The sequence below is a fragment of the Mustela nigripes genome, chromosome 18 (assembly GCF_022355385.1).
Source record: "Mustela nigripes isolate SB6536 chromosome 18, MUSNIG.SB6536, whole genome shotgun sequence".
NCBI classification, from domain to species: Eukaryota; Metazoa; Chordata; class Mammalia; order Carnivora; family Mustelidae; genus Mustela; species Mustela nigripes.
The window spans coordinates 34,485,084-34,506,449 of NC_081574.1; the positions used below are offsets into that span (position 1 = coordinate 34,485,084).

Here is a 21,366-nt window from a genome sequence, read left to right on the forward strand (position 1 = left end):
TTCTTCTACGCCCAAAGTAGGCGGGCCTAGGAGCAGAGAGGGCGGGGGCTTGTCAGGCAGTAGGCGGGGCAGCGAGTGTGAAGGGGCGGGGCGGACTAGTGAGGGTTTTAGCGGCCGGGACAGAAATCCTTTCTCCCGCGGGCGACTGGATTTTTCTCTACGTCAGCGTAGGGAGCGCGATGTCGGGAGCGAGCTCGGACAGGAGCCGAGTTGCGTCAGTGCCGAGCGCGTGTTCGTCCCGGGAGCGCGCATCCCGGCCAGCTCTGGGGCCCCGGCAGGGCTGGGAAATGATGGAGCAGGCGGAGGCAGAGGCGACCCAGTGTTGAGTGGAACCTGCGGAATCTGCCGCGATGGGATCGGGCGCAGGCTCGCCCTTTCGGGTCCTCCGGCTCCAGTGGCTGCTGCTGTTTGACTTGGTGGGCCCAGTTCTCGGTGGGGCTCGGCCAGGTGGGTGTCCGCCCCGCAGGGACCTCTGAGATTTGTTTCCTAGGGTTGGGACGCTCGGAGTTACCCCGCGGTGCCTGGGCGCGGAGGGGCCTGGCTGGGGACTGGACCTGGGGTCGGGAGGCGGAGCCGCTCCAGCTGTGTGTGCAGAGTGCTCGGACCCGAGGCTCGGGGTCTGGCGCCCCAAACCCTTCTTGGCAGTGTTCTGGCTGGTCCCTTTTCCTCCGTCTCCGGCTTGGCAGAGCCTTTTGCGGTGCGCCCCACCCCCATCTCGCTCATAACTGGGTCCCCCAGACTCTCTTGGGACTTCTCTGGGACCGACTCTGCCCTCAGGGAGTCGGCTGAAAAGCCTTGGAGTCTGAGTGCACGCCGAGGGTGTGTTCTTGTTTAAACTGCTTTGAGAAATGGAGCTTGGTTTTGCTTGTGAGTTCATGTCACTTGGAAAGAGACCGGGAGATGGAAGTTTGGCTCCAGGTTATCGTAATTTGAAATTTTGACGTTCATTTTAAGAGCGGAGTTTCTAGTATGTCCACCGAACTCGATTTAGTGATGGAATAAAGGGGGGTTGCTCATTTGTCTTGGGCCATTTTGTTGTTATAGTAAATAGTATTTATTTTTGGAAGCGAAGTGCTATGTTTCTATAGCCAAGCAGTCTTTTATCTGCATTTTTACTGGGTTCGTAATGTCTTAAATCCGTAAAAATAATCCCTGCTCTGCTTAAGCACCGGTAAGAATTAAATCGTTCATGTGAGATTGCTTTTGAATTGTGAAACTTCCCTTGAATATGTAAGGTATTTTATCCTGGAGATGCCGAAACGTAGTGGTAACAAATTGCTAACACTCTAGCTTCTTTCTGGAAACGGCTTCGTTTGTTCTGGCTCTTGCTGAAATTATTGTTTGCATGGTTCTTATTTTCTTTATTAGCCCTTGAGAGTGTGATGGAGAATGAGAGTTTTAACTGAAGGTTGCCTTGAGAGTTGCTCAAAGGTGATGATGGAAGATTTCACTGTAGGATTGCTGACCTTCAGGAATTACATTTTTTTTTTTTTTTTTTTTTTTTGGCAATTAAGTGAATTTGCCTCTTTGGAATTCTGAAGCTCTACATACTGAAACTTCATTGAACGGGAAGACACCATTTCTTTTCTGGTTAACACTGTTTTTGCTGTGCTTTTCATAGATGGTTAACATTTACCAGTCTGTAAGATGAAGTATAGTATATACATTTGGAGTTTTAGTAATCCATGATTGTTTGTGTTTGAAAATATTAATAAGACTATATTTTTAATGTTAATGTATGTATTATTGGATACTTGCATATAGATGAATGGAAGATCTTTATGCTTTTTAAAAAAATTTTAAGATTTTATTTATTTGAGAGAGAGCATGAAGGAGCATGGGGAGTGGGCAGAGAGAGAGGGAGAAGCAGACTCCATGCAGAGCGGGGAGTTCTACTCAGGGCTGGATCCCAGGGCACCTGAGCAGAAGTCAGATGCTTAACAGATTGAGCCACCCACACGCACCTAGAATAGCCTTATGGGTCTTAACCATGGCTTTAACAGTTTATGGCCAATCCTTCATTTAAGCGTGGTCATGCTTTCAAAATTTAGTCAACATTTATGGAGTTCCTGTAAAACACCATGCTTAATGCTTATGGACCGGCAAAGGGTGACCAAATGGGCTAAAGTCTTTATGGGAGATGTATAAAACCTTGGGGGAGGCTTATAGTATAAGTGGTATTTGATCTCATCTACATCAGGGAATGTTCAAGTCAAAGGATATGAATGTGTTCTAAGGAGAAGAAAGAGTTTTTGTGAGAGTATGGAAGGATAAAAGAACATGACTTGTTAGGGAATGAAGAGAATGTCTGCAGGTGATCTACAGGAAAGGGAGGCAAGGAAGAAACTAAGGTAGATTGGTACCCATTGGTACAGCCTTCTATTCCATGATAAGACGTTTGGACTTTACCCTGTAGGAAGTTCTTTGGGCAAGAAGGTTTTTCAGATTCCATACGACATAACTAGATTTGCGATTAAGGTAACTGGCAAAGCAGGGGAAGACAGAACACAGGAGGGAGAGACTGGAGGCTGGGAGAGACCAGCTGAGAGGCTTTTGTAATAGTTAGCAATGAGTCAACTCCTATTTCTCCAGGGGAATGTTCCTCCGAAATCAGCTGACTAAATTTTTGCAATACAGGATGTTTAAAACATGCACTGAAACATTTTCTGTTAATGAAGAGGAATTTGAGGACTCAGTAACACCCACACATTAGCTACAGTAGAAGTTGAATAGGTTTTAGTAGGATCTTTACTACCATTTATAACGTGTCAGTGAGGAAATGCAATATAAATTCCAAAGGGCTGACACTTAACAGTAAACTTAAAACTGCCAAAACTGAGGCTGACAAAGGTAATTTTCTATTATTGTGAAAAAATAACAAGGGGAATTGGGTATGAAACTTTTTCCGATTTTCTCTTTTAAGGTAGTAATTATAATGTAGACCTAGATTTTTTTTTTTTTTTTTAAAGGCTAGATTCTAAAGACATTGAGTTTTAAAGCTTACTTATGGTGAATCACTATAAAACAAACTACATGGTAAGAGTTTAAGTCCATACTAATTTTGTCTTGGGTGCCAGCAAATTACTTCAATTTGTATCTTTGTGTTTTTGCTGTAAAGGAGAATGACGTCTTTTAAATTTCAAGGTAGTTTTGCTTTTAACTTTAAAATAAAAAAGAAAACATTTATAGCTAATATATATACAAAACAAGTTATAGGTTCAAGGCAATTTTCAAAAAAACATTTAAATTTTATGTCACGAAAGTTGACTTTATATTTGTTTTTTGTTAAAAATCCTAGTTTAGGGGCACCTGAGTGGCTCAGTGGGTTAAAGCCTCTGCCTTTGGCTCAGGTCGTGATCCCAGGGCCCTGGCATCGATGGCTCTGCATTCGGGCTCTCTGCTCAGAGGGAGACTGCTTCCTTCTCTCTCTCTCTCTCTCTCTGACTGCCTCTCTGCCTGCTTGTGATCTCTGTCAAATAAATAAATAACTAAATAAAATCTTGGGCACCTGGGTGGCTCAGTGGGTTAAACCACTGCCTTTGGCTCAGATCATGATCTCAGGGTCCTGGGATCGAGTCCCGCATCGGGCTCTCTGCTCAGCAGGGAGCCTGCTTCCCTCTCTCTCTCTCTGCCTGCCTCTCCATCTACTTGTGATCTCTGTCAAATAAATAAATAACATCTTTAAAAATAAATAAATAAATAAATAAATAAATAAAATCTTTAAAGAAAAAAAAGAGATCCTGGTTTATTGTAGAATTTCTCTGAAGGTGCAAGATCTGAGTAACTGAAAGCTTTTTCTTGAAATATGCACAACCTCAGATATATGACATAGATAATAGCCTCCTGATACTTTTTCCCTTTGATATGTAATATATCTCAGAGTCTTGGAGTTATGCTGTCCTTTGAGTCAGTGCTATAGGACTGCCTCCTAAGTAGATCTTGGTATCACTTTGAACTGTACAATCTTTTTTGTATATTGGGAGATTATTCTAGTTTATTTCTCATTTTGTGATATTGTTATTTTAGTCAAATCATTTTTCCTGAAGTGATCATATGTGAGATACTCCTTGAATCAGACCTTTTAAGAATGAATTAGGAAACCTGAGAAGTTCACCTAATGTGGTCAGTTTTTAACTATGCAGTTGTTTCTGAGTTTGTGTTTATCTTAACATAAGAATTAGAGTATTTTAGTTTATAAGAAGGAAACATGATGCCACTGCCAGACATTTGTTATGCTGTAGGACAGTATATGGGAAATGCCTTTTTCCCATTGACATATTTTTCTTTTAATGAGATTTTTCATGGTTTAACTCATTTTAGGAGGTTCCCCCCCTTCCTTTTATAGTATTCCTTAGAACCCTTATGCAAGTAGACCCCTGGAGAGCCTGTTCCATTGGCTTCACCGATAAATTAAAATTCTTTGTGAATAGAAGCTCTGATCCTAGCTACCTGAGAGGGGTGGCTAAGCATTCTATAGCAGAGCCATACAATGAAATAGAACATTGACGTTAAAATGACAAATGTGTGGACCACGTGGATTTCTGGAGAATTGGCATTAAAAAGATACTCGTCATAAAAATAAAGCTTAATTCTGGTTGTACATGACAATTAACAAGTAGGAGATCTGTTATGAATGACTCTATAAAGATAAGAAGGCATTTACTCAACATGTAGTCATCAAATACTTACTGTACCAGAGCAGGAAACACATGATCTATAAATTATATTGTCCTTATAAGGTATCATTCTTTGTCTCAAGAAACTGAAATTCCTTGCTAGAGGAGCTTTAAGTTCTTGAGGGTATTAAATCTTCTAAGTGGTTGGTGGTTTTCCCATAGGGGCACTTAAAAACAAACAACAGCAAAAGCTCTGTTTCTTTTTAAATGTGAAGACGGGTAAATGGTAAAAAAAACAAAAAACAAAAAACAAAAAAAAAACCTCACTCAAAAAATATAAGAAGGTAGGACATAGCAATTGAAATTATAATTATTTTTGAGTATAATTATTAGTATATGATATTTATTTGAGGCTGACCTTGTGAATGGAATGGAAATATGTGGCTCAAAGTAACAGGGTTTTCTGGATTTAATTACAATAATTTCTCTTTTAAAAGAATTCAGGCAACAAAATTATTTTATTCATGCTCTATATGGAACTCAGGTTTATCTTCTATATAGAGTGAAAGTATTTAAAGGTGGCTGTTTGTTTACATAATAGGCAGGAAGGAAATGAGAAAAGCCCATGACTGAGAATTCACATTTGTTTGCTTTGCAATTAAGTAGAATTCTCTTGTTTCCCTCTACTACAGTTACTATTCTGAAACATATACTTAGACTTTCTGCAAAACACAGTTCATTAAAAGATCTAAGGAGTCAGAGGAATAAAGAAGTGCAACTAACACCCTTCTCTTTGACTAAGTTGAAGATTCTTTAAGTTTCATGTTTCAGCTCTTATTTTTATCTCCAGCCCATGTTTCCTAGTAATCTGATTTTTGACAGTGTGCTTATTCTGTCAAATTCCAAAGTAACAAATCTGTATCCTCTGCTAGTTGATTGTATTAAGATTTTTATTTTCATTGTGAACTATATGCTTATAGTGTTTTTCAGTGGGGGGCAGTTTTGTCCCCGGAAGGCATCTGGGGGATATTTTTAGTTGTCACACTGATAGTTCTTCTGGCATCTAGTGGATAGAGGCCATGAATGCTACTAAACATCCTACGTTGCACAAGGCAGCCCCCCACAGCAAAGAATTTTCTGGCCCCAAATGTCAGCAGTGCTGAGGCTTGAAGCTTTGTACAAATAATGTGCATGCACTTCCTTTATAGTAACATGGGAAACATGTAATTTTGGTTCCCATGAGAAGGTTGCTACTATTTGGGATTAAAAAGAAAAGGGAATTTGGGAAAAAATATGTACATTTGTTATGATGTTCTTGGAACTCCTTATGGCACTCAGAAAGATCCTTGGATTTTAAAACCAAGAAGTCAGTATTGGAATAACAGTTTGACTTAGAGAAGTTATTTTTGGGTGCTATAATTTTGAGAGTCTTATTAAAAATAAAGGATTAACTATGTTGTTGTTGTTTTCCTAACAAGAATTATGCTTTAAAGTGAGAAGGGCAGAAAGAGTTTTGTGTCTTATTTTCCTATACTGGATTGCTATTCTTTGCTAACAGCCTCACAGAAAGATCCATAGTTTTATACCTGATATTATAAAGTTATTTAACCTGTTTCAGATTGAAAGCTCTTTAAATATCTGCCTGCCCAATTGTAGTTCTCTTTTCTGAGACATTTCTTTTTCTCTGTGATTTCTTCTGAGTTGAATGAGATGAAAAAAAAAAAAAAAAAACTTGAGTCGCATATTGTTTAGCTTCTAGTGTTAACAGTTCCCTGAACCTGTTACGATATATGTCAAAGCCTGTAAAGATTTACCTAAAAAACTTTCTAGTTTGAAATAACGCTAGGGTCATAGGAAGTTGCAAATAAATGTACACAGTGATTCATTTTTTGTCACACAGAGCTTCTAATTTATTACCTGCTAAAAGAATTTTATTCTTGCCAACTATTTGCACCACTGAGACAGAACAGGAACTTGCAGAAAAACCCTGGCCCCCTCAGAGCACCAATGGCAATAACCCATTTCTCTAGTCCAGCTTGCAGGTGGCTGTATGTGATCAGGAAGCCAGAAGCCATAAGCTGGAAACAAGCAACAGGACCCAATTTACAACAGGTGTGCTCCTACAAAGACCAGACCAAACCAGACCAGTCAGAGCCAAATGGACCCAGCTCTGACTTTTTGCTGACTTTTCTCCCCAATATAATGTTATATATTATGCCCAGCGGTGGAAACTTAACATGCAAATGAAACATAACATGTGTGAAGCATGGTTGATCAACTGGGGCCCAGTTTCCTGTATTTCCCCAGTGCTACATGCTTAGATGTCACTCCTTTCCTATCTCAGCTGCTTTAAAAACTTTCCCTGGCCATTGTTCACGGAGCTAGCCCAAGGACACTTTGCTTTGTGCTATCTGCCTTTTGCTCTGGCAGAAGCCCCTGATAAAAGTCTTGCTTGAACATACCTGCTTGGCATCTTATCAGTTTTCATTGCCCAGAGTGCCGGGAGTCTGGTTCTGTAACATCACCACATTTCTAGTAGTTGAACAACTTATCATGATCTAGAGTGAAATTAAGGTAATATTGAAACTTGTATTTTTAGCAATTTGAAAACAACAGAGGTCATTGAAACATTTCTTCTGGGTGGGGCAGTAGTCCTGTACCTCAGTTGATGTAGGATTAAAGATATTTTATCTAGTGATCTGAAGCCTTCATTTGTGAAGGCCTTGGGGATTTCTTTTGACATGGTTCCCCATTAACAATTCCAAATACCTGAATGATATTTTATTATAGTATGTCATAAGTATGCCTTGGATTAGCTTATGGCCACTTTTGTGAGTATTGGAGTCTATCCCTGGTGTGTTCTCATGTAATGACTCGAAGCCATCTTAGATAGCATAATATGCCATAGTATAAAGATATAAGGGGTTTGAAGTTGGGTAAAGAGTTTGAAAACTGTTAGTATGAAATGTATTGTATTAGATAGGATACAATTTGTTTTCCTTTTGTATCTTTTTTAAAATCCCAAGATAGACAAGATTATAGACTTTTTTTTTTTTTTTTTTTAAGATTTTGTTTATTTGACAGAGAGAGACAGGGAGAGAGGGAACACAAACAGGAGGAGTGGGAGAGGGAGCAGCAGGCTTCCGGCTGAGCAGGAGCCCAATATGGGACTCCATCCCAGAACCCTGAGATCAAGATCTAAGCCGAAGACAGCCGCTGCTCAATGACTGAGCCACCTAGGAGCCCCAGAATAGACATTTTTATATACAGTGATATCTTGGAGAAAGTTAGCTGTAAATGCTTCATTTTAATCTGTATTTGAGAGATCTGAGAGGTGTAAAACTTAATATGTGAATGAGCACTCAGTTTGGATCCAAAGGAAGAGAATGGGAGTAGGGAGACCAGGTAAGAAGGACTGGGTCTTGTAGGTGTGAGGTTAGTAAGGCTGAGGAAGGAACTTTGGGAGATGCTAGATAATCAGCACTTTAAATGGATTGTGCCTTTTTGTTGAACAAATACTCTTTTTTCCCCCTTATAATTCTGAAGGTAGTACAGGGATTATGCATTACTCATTGTAAAAACAAATTCAAACCATACAGACATGGAGGGATGCAGGAAATAAGTCCCATGTCCTTATCTCAATGTTCCATATCTCTGTGTGTCTGTATATATCTAAACCACATTCATGAGGAGGCTTAAGACTAGCATACACAAACAGAAAGACTGAGGGAAGAACAGACACATTTTTCTCTCAGTGGATCTGAGTGCATTGTGACTCGAGTGCATTGTGACAACTCCTTCAAACAAGTTTGGTACATTTACTTATGATATTTACATGTTTACATATGATATTTTATAGTCTCATATGTGCAATATGATATAATGTTTCATAAATGCTATACTGCAGAGTTGATTAAAATGAAGTTTCTCCCCTCATCCCACTCCCTATAGGTAGCTACTTTAAAATATAATTTATTTTATCATAGAAAATTATCAACACACATAACAGCAGAGAGAATAATGAACTCACATGTACCCATTACCCAACTTCAATATAATTTCATATGTATCTCTTCCCTCACACACACTCTATTTTGATACAAATCCTAGACATCATATAATTTTGTCTGTGTAAGACATAAGGACTTTAAAAAGAAACCTTATCCACAATATGGTTATTACACATAAAAAAAATTAACAGTAATTCTTCAGGATCATCAAGATTTCCCTGATTGTTTCAGAATTTGTTTTTTTTCCACTGATTTGTTGAATTAGGATCCAAAGAGGTCCATACATTTCTAAGGCTCTTTAACTTATGGAAGTCCTTTCTTCCCCCACCCTCTCCTGGGCACTTATTTGTGAGGGAAATTCCACTTAATTAAATTATTTTGTAATATACAGACATAGAGAGAGATGGAATTTTCATTCATGGTCCTTAAGTGGTGACTTCACCATCTACTTCATCACGTTCACTGAAAATAAATTGACATGCCATCAGCAAAGATCCTGGAAGAAGATAATTGTGTTGGGTATATTGAGAGACCTTGTATCAGACTCCAACAAGGGGTGTCTTACTAAGGGATTTCCTTGGGCAATTTTGATTATACTCCATTTTTGCTTTAGTGATGACTTTGGAACCCAAGTTCCACTTAGCTATGATTCCACTGAGCAGGATTGGAATTGGGAGTAAGTCTGCATGATTGTTTTGAGTTCTTCACTGTTAATAAATTTTACCAGAAGTGAGTTTTTGTTTTTAGGACACATTAATGGCAGTAATGTAATGTGGAGATAATTGCTACGTTGTTAAGTGTGTATTTATTAAAGTTAACCGATGAGGCATTGAAAGTAATTTTTCTAATTGTCCTTGTTTGTTTCATAAGTATTCCAATACCATATCAGGGCGATATGATATGATTATGATATGGGATGAAGGGAGAGACTTCATTTTACTCAACTCTGCAGTATAGCATTTATGAAACATTATATCATATTGCACATATATGAGACTATAAAATGTCATATGTAAACATGTAAATATCATAAATAAATGTACCAAACTTGTTTGAAGGAGTTGTCACAATGCACTTGATCGACTGAGAGAAAAATGTGTCTGTTCTCCCTCAGTCTTTCTGTTTGTGTATGCTAGTCATTCATTTTGGGTGAGGGTGAAAAATGGGAGATGAGTAAATGGTGCTGGGCTCCAGATGCCTTCCCTCCACTTCCTCTCCAAAGCACTTTTTTTTTCTTGTGTGTATACCTTCAGATTTATTTTAAGGAAAAGGATGAATAAGATTTATAGCAAGAAATTGTTTGAAAATGATCGCTGTGTATGCACTGTGAGGACTTACATCCCTTTAAACAAAAATATTTTTCCCCTCATACTTATCAAGTATATTGCTATTTTTTGTGTGAAATACACATGCACACCATATATATGAATGTCACATGATTTTCCTGTGATTTAAACATTCAGCCTTTGAATTCCATTACATTTTGGTACCATTTAGTTTTTCACATTTACTTGTTATGTAATATTTATTATTCCTTTTTCTCTAGGCTTTCAACAGACCTCACATCTCTCTTCTTATGAAATTATAACTCCTTGGAGATTAACTAGAGAACGAAGAGAAGCCCCGAGGCCCTATTCAAAACAGGCAAGTTATCTCTTGAGAAGTATGTATGTGTTTAAATTTTACTTTTTTTTTTTTTTTTTTTTTTTAAAGATACTGTGTTACTTTCAGCAGGGGTTGGTTCACTGAGAAGTGTTGGCCAGTGAACAGTACACTACCATACATATGGCACTGATATCCATTGGCCATTATTCTAGTAAAGTAATATATTGATCCTTAGTAGCTTTTTTTTTTTTTTGAAAGACAAATGGTCAACTTGAAACATAATAGAATGAAATAATTAAATAAAATTCTATGACCAGGGTAGGATGTGGATTATGTAGTTTTCTAACCCTTTTCTCACTGGTCTTGGTTACAGTGGCCTTTTCATAATAATAAGAATTAATCTCTCTCTTAGCTTATGATAGGTAGAATACATCATACTGTATCTTCACAGACTCTGGAGAAGAGTAGTATGTTACATGTATATTTTTCATTATATGGGAATGTTCACTCAGAAGTGAGTAGAAGAAACATTACTGTGTTGTTAATGGGGTAACCAGTACACAAAAATTATTATTATTATTATTTTTTAAAGATTTTATTTATTTATTTGACAGACAGAGATCACAAGTAGGCAGAGAGGCAGGCAGAGAGAAAGAGGAGGAAGCAGGCTCCCTGCCTAGCAGAGAGCCCGATGCGGGGCTCGATCCCAGGACTCTGGGATGACCTGAGGCGAAGGCAGAGGCTTTAACCCATGAGCCACCCAGGCGCCCCCACAAAAATTATTTTTTATACTGTTTTCTCCAACTGTAAAGTTCAGAAATACTAAGTTTGGAATTCAGTTGATTTTGCAAACTCTTCAACTTTAGAAAAGTATAATCTAACTTTATTATAATTTAAAAGTAACAGATGATGCAGGATAGAGTTTAGCTTATTATGTCTGAATCTCTGCTATATTCATAAGTAGAAGGGAGTGCATACATTGTTCAGGGACTGGGCCTTATAGAAAGAACACTGGAGTTTAGAGGCAGGAGCGTTTAGTTCTTGCCCGCCCTCTGGGTACTACCTCTAGTTGCATACGTCATTCACCTCTAGTTCTTCTCTATTAAGTAAGGAATAAATGGCCCTACAATTTATAATTCTTCCTTCCTTTTGTTTTGAACTGGATGTTCTACCATTTGATTATGTTTTGTCTTAGGATGGAATTAATGTGTACTTGCTTCATTATTTTTCTCCTTTTCTTCACTTTTTAGCACAGGGACTATGCTTTCGACTTTATTGTGTTTCTGATTTCTACATCAGTACTGCACACATAGGTACTTGTGATCATAACAAATGTCATTCATATGCCTTGATAAATATTTGAACAAGTAAAAGCATGGTTTGGGCATTGGAGATACACCAGTCAACAAAACAGACACAATTCATGTTCTTATGGAGCTTCCATTCTATCAGGATGGGGGTAGGAGGATACAGTAAACAAAGAAATAATATAAATGAATAATGTAGATTATTTAAGGTGATAGTATGTGCTCTTGAGAAAATTATACCAGGAAGGTGGATAGTGAGTGCTGGAAGTGAGGGTATGGGTGGGGTAAGAGGGTTTGTATTTTTTTAGTAGGGCAGCCTAGGAAAGCCTTACTGAGAAGTTGACCCTTGAGTAAAGACCGGAAGCAGGGGAATGAGCAATCGGGACAGATATTTGGGCAGACAGTACAGTATCAGGAAACAACTCTCAGACTCTTCAGAATTTCTGTGACAATAGGACAGCCAAGAGCAGACAGGATAGAACAGCACACGCCAAAACTGTGAAGGTGGAAGGAGCTTGGAGTTTTTGTTGTTGTTTCTAACTTTCTTTTGTTTAATTTTTAGTTTTGATTCTTTTCTTATTGGAGTATAATTAATATACAATGTTATATTAGTGTCAGATGTACAGTTTAATGACTTAGTAATTCTATACATGACTCAGTGCTCACCTTAAGTGAAGTCACCATCTGTCACCAAAGTTATTACCATCCTACTGACTGTATTCTCTATGCTGTACTTTTCATCTCTGTTGTCTTATTTATTTTGTCACTGGAAGTTTGTACCTGGGAGCTTGGTATTTTTGATGCCTAAGTTGAGATTGAGGTAGGTCACAGGTAGCTCACGTTGTGAAAATAGAGTGCCAGGAGCTGTAACTTGGTCTAGGCCCTAGAAGTGGGCTCTTGATAAGTTCCAGAAGAGGGGATCATGCTATTTCTTGGCAAAACGTTAACTTAGAGCCCAGAAACAATAAGGAAAATAAGAGGTCACTTCTGATAATATTAGTTGTTGAGTCCCTCTGTGACTTTTCTTTTTGGTCAAAGAGTTAATGGAAAGTGAAATCTCATGGTTCTAGGGATCACAGTAAGCACTTCTGGTGGATGAACTGGTGAGCTGCTGGGGAAGTTGTTTGAGATAAAGAAGAGGGGCCTGTGAACTTGAGCTTGTGTAAGTGCAGGTTACCTTATCTCAGTTCATTGGCTCAGATGCTGTCATTTGTAAGACATTGTTGTTTAATAGACCACTAATTATGGGGCGCCTGGGTGGCTCAGTGGGTTAAAGCCTCTGCCTTCAGCTCAAGTCATGATCCCAGTGTCCTGGGATTGAGACCCGCATCAGGTTGTCTGCTCCGCAGAGAGCCTGCTTCCTCCTCTCTCTCTGCCTGCCTCTCTGCCTACTTGTGATCTCTGTCTGTCAAATAAATAAATAAAATCTTAAAAAAAAAAAATAGACCACTATTTACAAAAGAAACAGAAGCCTGCCAGTTCGACTGCTGCGCCTTTGTATGATGCATCCTGATTTCAGAGATGTTCATTTGAGGGGAAAAAAGTGGGTTTTAGAAGTGGTGAAATGTGGTAAGCTGTGTGAAGCCATAAAATCATAAGAGTATGAATTTCAACTTTTGGGTGACCAGAAATAAAGATAATCCTTTGAAACTAAGAAATGCATTTCACTTAAACAAAAGGGAAGAAGTACTTTACATTGTAGTTAAAACATGACCACACTTAATAGAAATAATTTCTGAAGTTACAACTGAATTATAAATGAATTTAAGGAAAGTTTAGATGGACATGCAAGTGATTTCCCACAATGGGTTATTAAAGGAAGGTAGGGATGATCAGAGTATCTTTTTATTATTTAAGAGCAGTTATAAGGTTCTGTAAAACAATTTCAGTCAGTGCCAGATTATTTTAACTCAGGATGGAATTTCTAGTCTTATAAGTACCTGTTGTTGAAAAGTGATTTATAAGATGGTGTTTTATTGTTTTTACTTTTCCCCCCTGTGCTTTTAGGTGTCTTATATCATCCAAGCTGAAGGAAAAGAGCATATTATTCACTTGGAAAGAAACAAGTAAGGAATTTTATTTACTTTGGCTTTTTGGTTTAAAAAATAGTATGTTTTTAAAGAGTGTATTTTATTTTATGTATTTTTAAAAAAAATATTTTATTTATTTATTTGAGAGAGAGTAGCAGAGAGCATGAGAGGGGAGAAGGTCAGAGGGAGAAGCAGACTCCCCATGGAGCTGGGAGCCAGATGCGGGACTTGATCCTGGGAAATTCAGAATCATGGTCTGAGCTGGAGGCAGTCGCTTAACCAACTGAGCCACCCAGGCACCCAAAGATAGTGTATTTTAAATAGTATATTTAAATAGTCTATTTAGTTAGATATTGTTCAGTAGATTGATAAAAAGGTGAGAATAACAGGAGTAGCAGTGTGGAAAAAGTCATACTATTTTTGGTTTCCGTTGACGTTAGAGCAAGGGAAAATAAATTAAATTAAAGCCAAAGAAAGTTGTATTTCAGGAGAAAACTTTTTAGTTGTGATTGGCCTAAGTAACAACTAAGCAGGGGTAAAGAAGTCTTTAATAGCTATATCAGTCTGCTTGTGCTGCCATAACAAAATAACGCAGACTTTAAAAAAAAAAAAGGAAGTTTATTTTTCTCACAGTTCTGGAAACCAGAAGTCCAAGATCAAGGGGCCAGCTGGGCTGGTGTCTGGAGAGGGCTCTCCCCTTGAGTTGCAGATGGCCATCTTCTCATGCTGCGCTTACATGGCCTCCTTGTTATGGGGGGTGGGGGTTAGGGGAAGGAGCAAGCTCTGTGGTGTCTCTTGTAATAGGGACACCAATTCTGTCAGTTTAGGACCTTACTCTTATGACCTTATTTAACCATAATTACTTCCTTAGTAGCTCCATTTCCAAATATAGCCACACTGGCTGTGAGGCTTCAACATACGAATTTTTCTGCAGGGGTTGAGCATGGGGAGAGGGGATGGTCACGATACTTAGGATGCAAGAGTAGTCTCTCACCACTCCCTTTTAATTCCTTCTCCACATTTTGGCACGTTTTCACCTGATTCCACTTTGGTAATCTGTTTTCTTTGACCCACCTCTTGAAATGCCAAGTTTTTAACCATGCTGAGTCACCCACTTTCCTGTGGTCTGTCTCTCCCTTTTCCTTTTTCTTTCTTTCTTTTTAAAAAAGATTTATTTATCTCTTTGAGAGAGAGAGCGAGAGCACACAAGTGTGAAGGTCAGAGGGAGAAGGAGAGAGAATCTCAAGCAGGCTCCCCACTGAGCATGCACCCTGATGTGGGACTTGATCTCATGACCCTGAGATCACAGCCTGAGCCAAAACCAAGAGTCAGATGCTTAACTGACTGTGCCCCCAGGCGCCCCCACCTTTCCCTTTTCTTATGTAGCACAACTTAAATCTTAGTGAAAAATCCTAGAAAAAAAAAAAAGTCGCCTGATAAGCCCATCTACAGTGAGGTGTGAATGAGGGAGATATAAAGTATTTCTGCCTAAGGACATGGTGCTCAAAGCATAGTCCTGGAACCTCTCAGCAGCCCTTGAGAATTTGTCAAGTGCAAATTCACTGGACTAACCCTAGAATGAAGTAAACGTTTGGGAGGTGTCATAGCAATTTGTGTTTTAACAAGCTTTCTAGATGCATTTTGTGCATCCTCAAGTTTGAGTAAGACTTTTAATCCAGAAGAGGATGTTAATCTAAAGGGGTTGAGTCCCCCTAGCAGAAATTCAGGCAGTGCAACAGATATGGTCCAGCAGACTTTCTGAAGCCTTCTACTGTATTTGATGGACATTAACATTTATTGAACATTTTCTATATCCCAGGCACTGTATTAGGTACTTTTAGGTATACTATTTATATAATTCTCACAAAACTCCTGAAGGATCTTGCTTGACTCTAATGCAATGATGTCAATATGTAAAAAACCCTAATAGATCCAAATATTTTCTTCTGTTCCTTTCTGTAGGAAAGGAACTAATTAGTTAATTAATTAATTAATTAATTAAATTAAAATTAATTAAAGTCATACAGTTGACCTTTGAACAACATAGGTTTGAACCAATGGGTTGGCTTATATGTGGATTCTTTTCAATAAATATATGTACAGTACTGTAGATGATTTTCTCTTCCTTATAACCTTATGATTTTCTTTCTTTCTTCTTCTTTTTTTTTTTTTTTTGAGAGAGTGAGAGATAGGGAGAGAGAGAAAGAGCACTAGCATGGGGTAGGGAGAGGGGCAGAGAAAAAAGGAGAGAGATAGTCTTGCCCAGTATGGGGCCCACTGTGGGGCCTGATCTCCCAACCCTGAGATCATGACCTGAGCTAAAATCCAGAATTGGACGCTTGACCAAGTGAGCCACCCAGGCACCCCCCCTCACTGCCCCTTTTTTCCCTAAGAGAGAGAGAGGAGGGGAGGAGCAGAGGGAGAGAGAGAATCTTAAGGTGGTTCCATGCCCCACATGGAGTCTGACTCAGGGCTCAGTCTCACAACCCTGAGATCATGACCTGAGCTGATATCAAGAGTGTGACTCTTAACTAACTGAGCCACCCAGGTACCCCCTTACGCTTTTCTTGACAACATTTTCTTTGGCTTACTTTATTGAAAGAATACAGTGTAAAATACATATAATGTGTAAAATACGTGTTAATTGACCACTTACATTATCCATAAGGCTTCTGGTCAACAGTGGGCTGTTAGTAGTTACGTATTTAGGGAGTCAAAAATTATATTTGGGTTTTTGACTGCATGGGGTGTCAGTGCCCCAAAGTCCTATGTTGTTTAAGGGTCAACTATAGTTTCTTATGTTTGTATAGTTTTCATCTTATAAAGCATTTTCATAACCTTTATCTCATTTATTGTATTGTTATAATCTAAATGTTGAGCAGTGTCTGTTGTCCTCATTTTATGCATTAAGAATATCAAGGTTCAGGGAAATTCCTTGACTTGCTCAAACGTAGTTTGTAAGGTTTTAAGCTGAGGTACAAGTCCCAAGTCATTTGACCAGAAGTCTGGTGATCTACATATGTATGTTATGTCTGCTCTGTATTACTCTGCTTCTTGATTTGGTGGCAAATGGTACTTTTCCAGGCATTTGTAAGAGTTGTTAGGCCTTTGAGTATCTTTGAAAGGTGGTCATCAAAGCTAGTGATCACTAATAAAAAGCACAGTGGATATCTTTAATAGAATGGCTCAGATGCATTCTTTGTAGTAATAGGGAAATTATGAAATTCAATAAAGGAGTGACTGTGTTCTAGTAAATGCACATTTTTTTCCCCATTGCCTCTAGAATAGTGGTCTTAACTCTTTTTAGGTCTCAAATCCCTCAAGAATTTGGTTAAGGCCATGAACCCTTCTTGTGGAAGAGGGTACATAATCACTTACATGGAGTATTTGGCAGGAACTAGGGTTATGGGAAAGAAGAGATCACATCTTTTTGTGCAGGTGCTGCAAGATTTAAAAATGAAATGGAAGGGTAAGTTAAATATGTCAGTTTTATTACTGATAAGGGCTGGGTGGAGGATTTAGCTTAGAATGAAAGCCTGGTGGGCCTGGTTCAGACCCCAGCATCAGGCAGAGTGGCCTCTAGGTAGCACATTCATGTCAGTGCTACCTAGTGGTTGCTCTCCTTCTGGAGAAGCATAGCAGAATTTGCTCTCACTGGGTAGGCAGTGACTTCAGAGCAGAGCAAACTATCTCCAGTTTATTCTTTTCAGATTCACCACTAGATGGAGGGGTGTGTGTGTGTGTGTGTGTGTGTGTGTGTGTGTGTGTGTTGGGGAGAGACTGGAGAGGAGGCACTGCACTGATAAACAGGGTTGAGTAATTAAAAGGACTGCAGATGCCTTAGGCTACTCTCAGGCTCACTCTGGGAGCTTTTATAAAAGGTGAATGATACGGTGCTTCAGGACAAAGAAAGTGCAGATAATCATCAAGGGGATTGAAAACTTTATGTACATCCCAGATGTGCTTTGTCTCTAGATTACAAACCTGTGAGATAAGTGTCTTACTTTCAGGGGAGCCCAGGCACGTGTTTACACAAGGGGTCTTTTATACCACCCTGGTCAGGTAGCCAAAGACAGGCCGTGTAACTGATTCAAATGCCTGCAAACCATCAATCTCTCTATCTTTAAACAGTATAGGCAAGCTGACCCTGGCTGCCTCCGGGGGTGTTGGGAACTTTAAATGGCACACTGTAAATCACTAGCTAGCACACTCCCTTCCTGACGTGTCCATAAGCCCTGGAGATAAGCATGGAGCTGCTCTGGTCCTGCAAATGACAGATTCTTTGTTTGACCAAACTTCAGTCAGGCTTCTGGACCTTCTAGGTGTATCAGTGCACTTCCTTATAAAATCCAGTTTTGGTAAGGAACCTACTAATTCAATTTAGCACGAACCACTAACCCCCTTGTCCTCGATTTCTGATAATTCTGGACATGTGATCAGGCTCCTCATTTTTTAGCTGTCCCCAGGTGACGTCTGATCACCATGTCCTGTTTCCAGCAAGTATCTGTTAGGTTGCTTTAGCTAGAACCCCCCCTCGCCCCTGAAATTTCCTGTCAGTAGTTTTCTATCCATTGCCACCCTGCCCCTTGGCTATAGATTCCCCCTTGCTCATGCTGTATTTGCAGTTGGTCCTTCTCTCACTCCTCCACTATGAAATCCTTTTGAAATGGTCCCAACACTTAGTGTAATGATCCTGAATGAAGTCTGCCTCACTGTCTTTAAAGGTGTCATTGGGTAATTTTTTTCTTTGACAGTCATTGTTCCTTGACTCAGATAGGATCAGATTCATCATTGGACCCCCAGATCTCTCACTCAGGGCCCTAAGTATGCACCTTTGAAGGCTTGTCTTCATTCCTGGCTGATTGATTGGGGATCCATTGGGGAGTCTGACTCCTGAACTGTTGCACCAGACAAACGTCTATTGATGCTGGTAAGGACAGATTTTGATTTTTAAGATACTGATTATACTCTTTGAAGCTGGGTTAGAGTCCCACGCTTTTTTTTTTTTTTTTTTTTTTTTGCAAGGTACCTGCTGGGCTGGAAGGTCTTCCTGGCTCCTTGTTCTGAGTGGGGATCATTCCCTGACTCCCTGGGCTGGAACCTTCTTCCTCCTGGCTCTCTCTGAGGTCTGTCTCTTTTCTCTGTTGTATTCCTCTTCTCCCAGGGGAACTTCTCAGCCAACTGAAACCCCTTTTCTCAAACTCCTGCTGACTTTCTGCTGGGTCTGCTTACTTTCTTATTGACATGATTTTGGTGAGGGTAATTTGGAACTTCATTGTCCTCTTTGGGAAACTTGAGATCTTTCCAACCTCAATACTCCCTGTACCTCTCCCTTCCTGCTGCTTCTGCTCCTCCGTCCTCCTCTTACCACCTTCAGTCTTCCCTCTAGTTTCTTTGAATCCTTTGCGATGTAGCTCTTCGAGCCCCTACCGTCTCTGTCCCTTGGTCCACTCTTGTTGACTTTTCCCTTCCCACTTCAGCCTTCAGCTCTCCACAGCCCCTGCAATTGCAGACGCCTTAACCTCCATTGGGCCCTCTCAAGGGAGTCAGGTACCCCTGACAGCAACTCTCTGAGACTTAGAAGAGGGAAAAAAACCCCACTATTTGGAAATAGAGTTGGACACTTTATCCACTTATGGACTTTGGAAATGTCCAGACAGCACTTGGATGTCTTTTCAGTCAGTCATCTAAAATTCAGTCTGTTGCCTTCGTAAGATTACACATCACAGTAAAAAAAATCTTAAAAGTTTCCACAGTCATTGGTAGACAAGTCACCTTAACTGGTTCATTTGCCACAAACACAATTCGGGTGAAAATACAAAGGGGAGATAAACCAGTGAGACTGCATTACTGTTTTACTGACTCACTAAAATTTTGGAACGGAAGCGGTAAGATCTCTATTTGTGTATGTCTGTGTGTTTATATCTGTTTATATATATGTGTACTATAGATGTGCTGTCGTTTCCTGCCTCTGGATGGAATGATCAGATTAATTTATAAAATCCCTTAAAGGAGAGGTGCCTGGGTGGCTCAGTTGGTTAGGTGTCCGACTGATGATTTTGGTGATCAGGTCATGATATCGTAGGTGGTGAGATGAAGCCCTGTGTGGAGCTCTGCACTCAGTAGGGAGTCACTTGAGGTTCTCTCCCTCTGCCCCACCCACCACTTTTGATGTCTGCGCATGCTCTCTCTCTCAAATAAATAAATATATCTTTAAAAAAAATAAAATAAAATCCCTTAAAGGAGTTCTGTTCATATTGGCTTTGGCTAATGAACACTTATATAAGTTTTCTTAAAACTCAGAAATAAACTAACTTGGCTATAAATTCTTTTTTTTTTTTTTGAAGTTTGCATGATTTGGGAAAATCTTTCATAAATAAAGCTAACTTTAAAATTATTGATAAAATTATTGATAAACTGACAACATCAGAGTTTTCAGCATTAAATATGTAATGGAGATACAAAGTTTTTTCCTACCTGTGTTTACCAGTCAAACAAACTTGTTATTTCTGCTAGATGTTTAAGATTTTAAACTATAAATCTAACCTAAAAACAAAATGTATAATAAAAAGGAATTGCTTAGTGTGTGTCAAGCACAGCAGTTAACAAAGACAAAGAAGAAAGAATCAGATGAATAACTTTGTAGGTTCTTTAGCTTGTTTGCATCTGTGATTTTTTTTTTTTGATACTTGCTTGACTTGTCAACAGGAAAAAATAACTTAAGATGATGGATGGCTAGCTTTGTTTAGTTAATGTCTTTGAAATTATGTAATTCAAGCATAATTGTTAAGTTCAAGTAAACTAAATTGGTATGAATGGGATGAAAGTTTATAAATGAACTTCTCAATGATCATTCTGTTTTATAATAGGTCTCCTTAAAAATAGTTTTAAAAACCTCTTCATAACTTTAAATGTTCAAGCTGTACAAAGTTAAGTTAGTGATGTATATTTATTGGCTGTCTAGATCTCATTCCTAAATGAGAGAAAATATTGAAACATTAATTGATGAACATTAATTTTATTCACTTTTGGCGTCTCATTTTTAATATGGTATAGAAAAGCTAAGTATACTTGAATCTGTGAATAAACATGATAAAGTTGTGCTATGAAAAAGACACGTCTCTAGGAATTATGAAATGATAATACTCTTAAACCTGCTATAGTATGATAATATGTGAATTTGCAGTTGTCCACTTCCTGTTTTTCACTGAAAAGTTGAGTTTCTGATGGTTAAAAATGTAGTCAGGATATGCAAATGAAACTACTAGGAATAATAAGGGTAAAGAAAAATAACTTTATAAAAAGGGAAGTAATACGTATTTTTGATAAGGGAAGGTATGAAGGATAAGTTTTTGTTAGGGGGAAAAGAGTAATTTTTGTAAAGTGGGACTGGTTGTTCCAGAATGCTAAAGAAGAAAAGAGTAGGATGAAAACCGAATGCTTATAAGAAAAATTTCTTACAAGATTTGAGGAAAAGAAACCTTGGAAAAGGAATCTGTAGCTGCCCAAGATTGGATGGATTTATTTGTAGGGTTTTTATATATTTATTTATCTTAACTTTTAAAAATTCGCCTTAGTATTAATAGCACACTGATGTGAAACCATTATTTGGTTTTCTCTCTGTGTTAAAGCAACAAAGTTTTTTTAGATTATTTGTTTGCTCTTAATTAGAAATTGTAAAAAAAAAAGTTGTTTTTCTTTACCTTTTAAGTAATATGCCTGGGAAAACAAGATTTTGTGTTTTAAAACAATTTCTTGTGTTTCATGTCAATCAGTTCTTTGATTGAAAACCAGGTGT

At 38.7% G+C, this 21,366-nt stretch overlaps 1 protein-coding gene across 1 annotated transcript in view; it reads left to right on the plus strand.

Annotated features, from left to right (window-relative positions):
• The first annotated feature begins 98 nt into the window (after positions 1 to 98).
• The window catches only part of ADAM9 (ADAM metallopeptidase domain 9), a 148,159-nt gene continuing 126,891 nt past the window's right edge, over positions 99 to 21,366 (plus strand). The window contains exons 1-3 of the mRNA XM_059384151.1: positions 99 to 447; positions 10,173 to 10,270; positions 13,546 to 13,604. Of these exons, the coding sequence (XP_059240134.1) occupies positions 351 to 447; positions 10,173 to 10,270; positions 13,546 to 13,604 (254 nt within the window). The 5' untranslated portion in view covers positions 99 to 350. The remainder of the gene's footprint in view (positions 448 to 10,172; positions 10,271 to 13,545; positions 13,605 to 21,366) is intronic.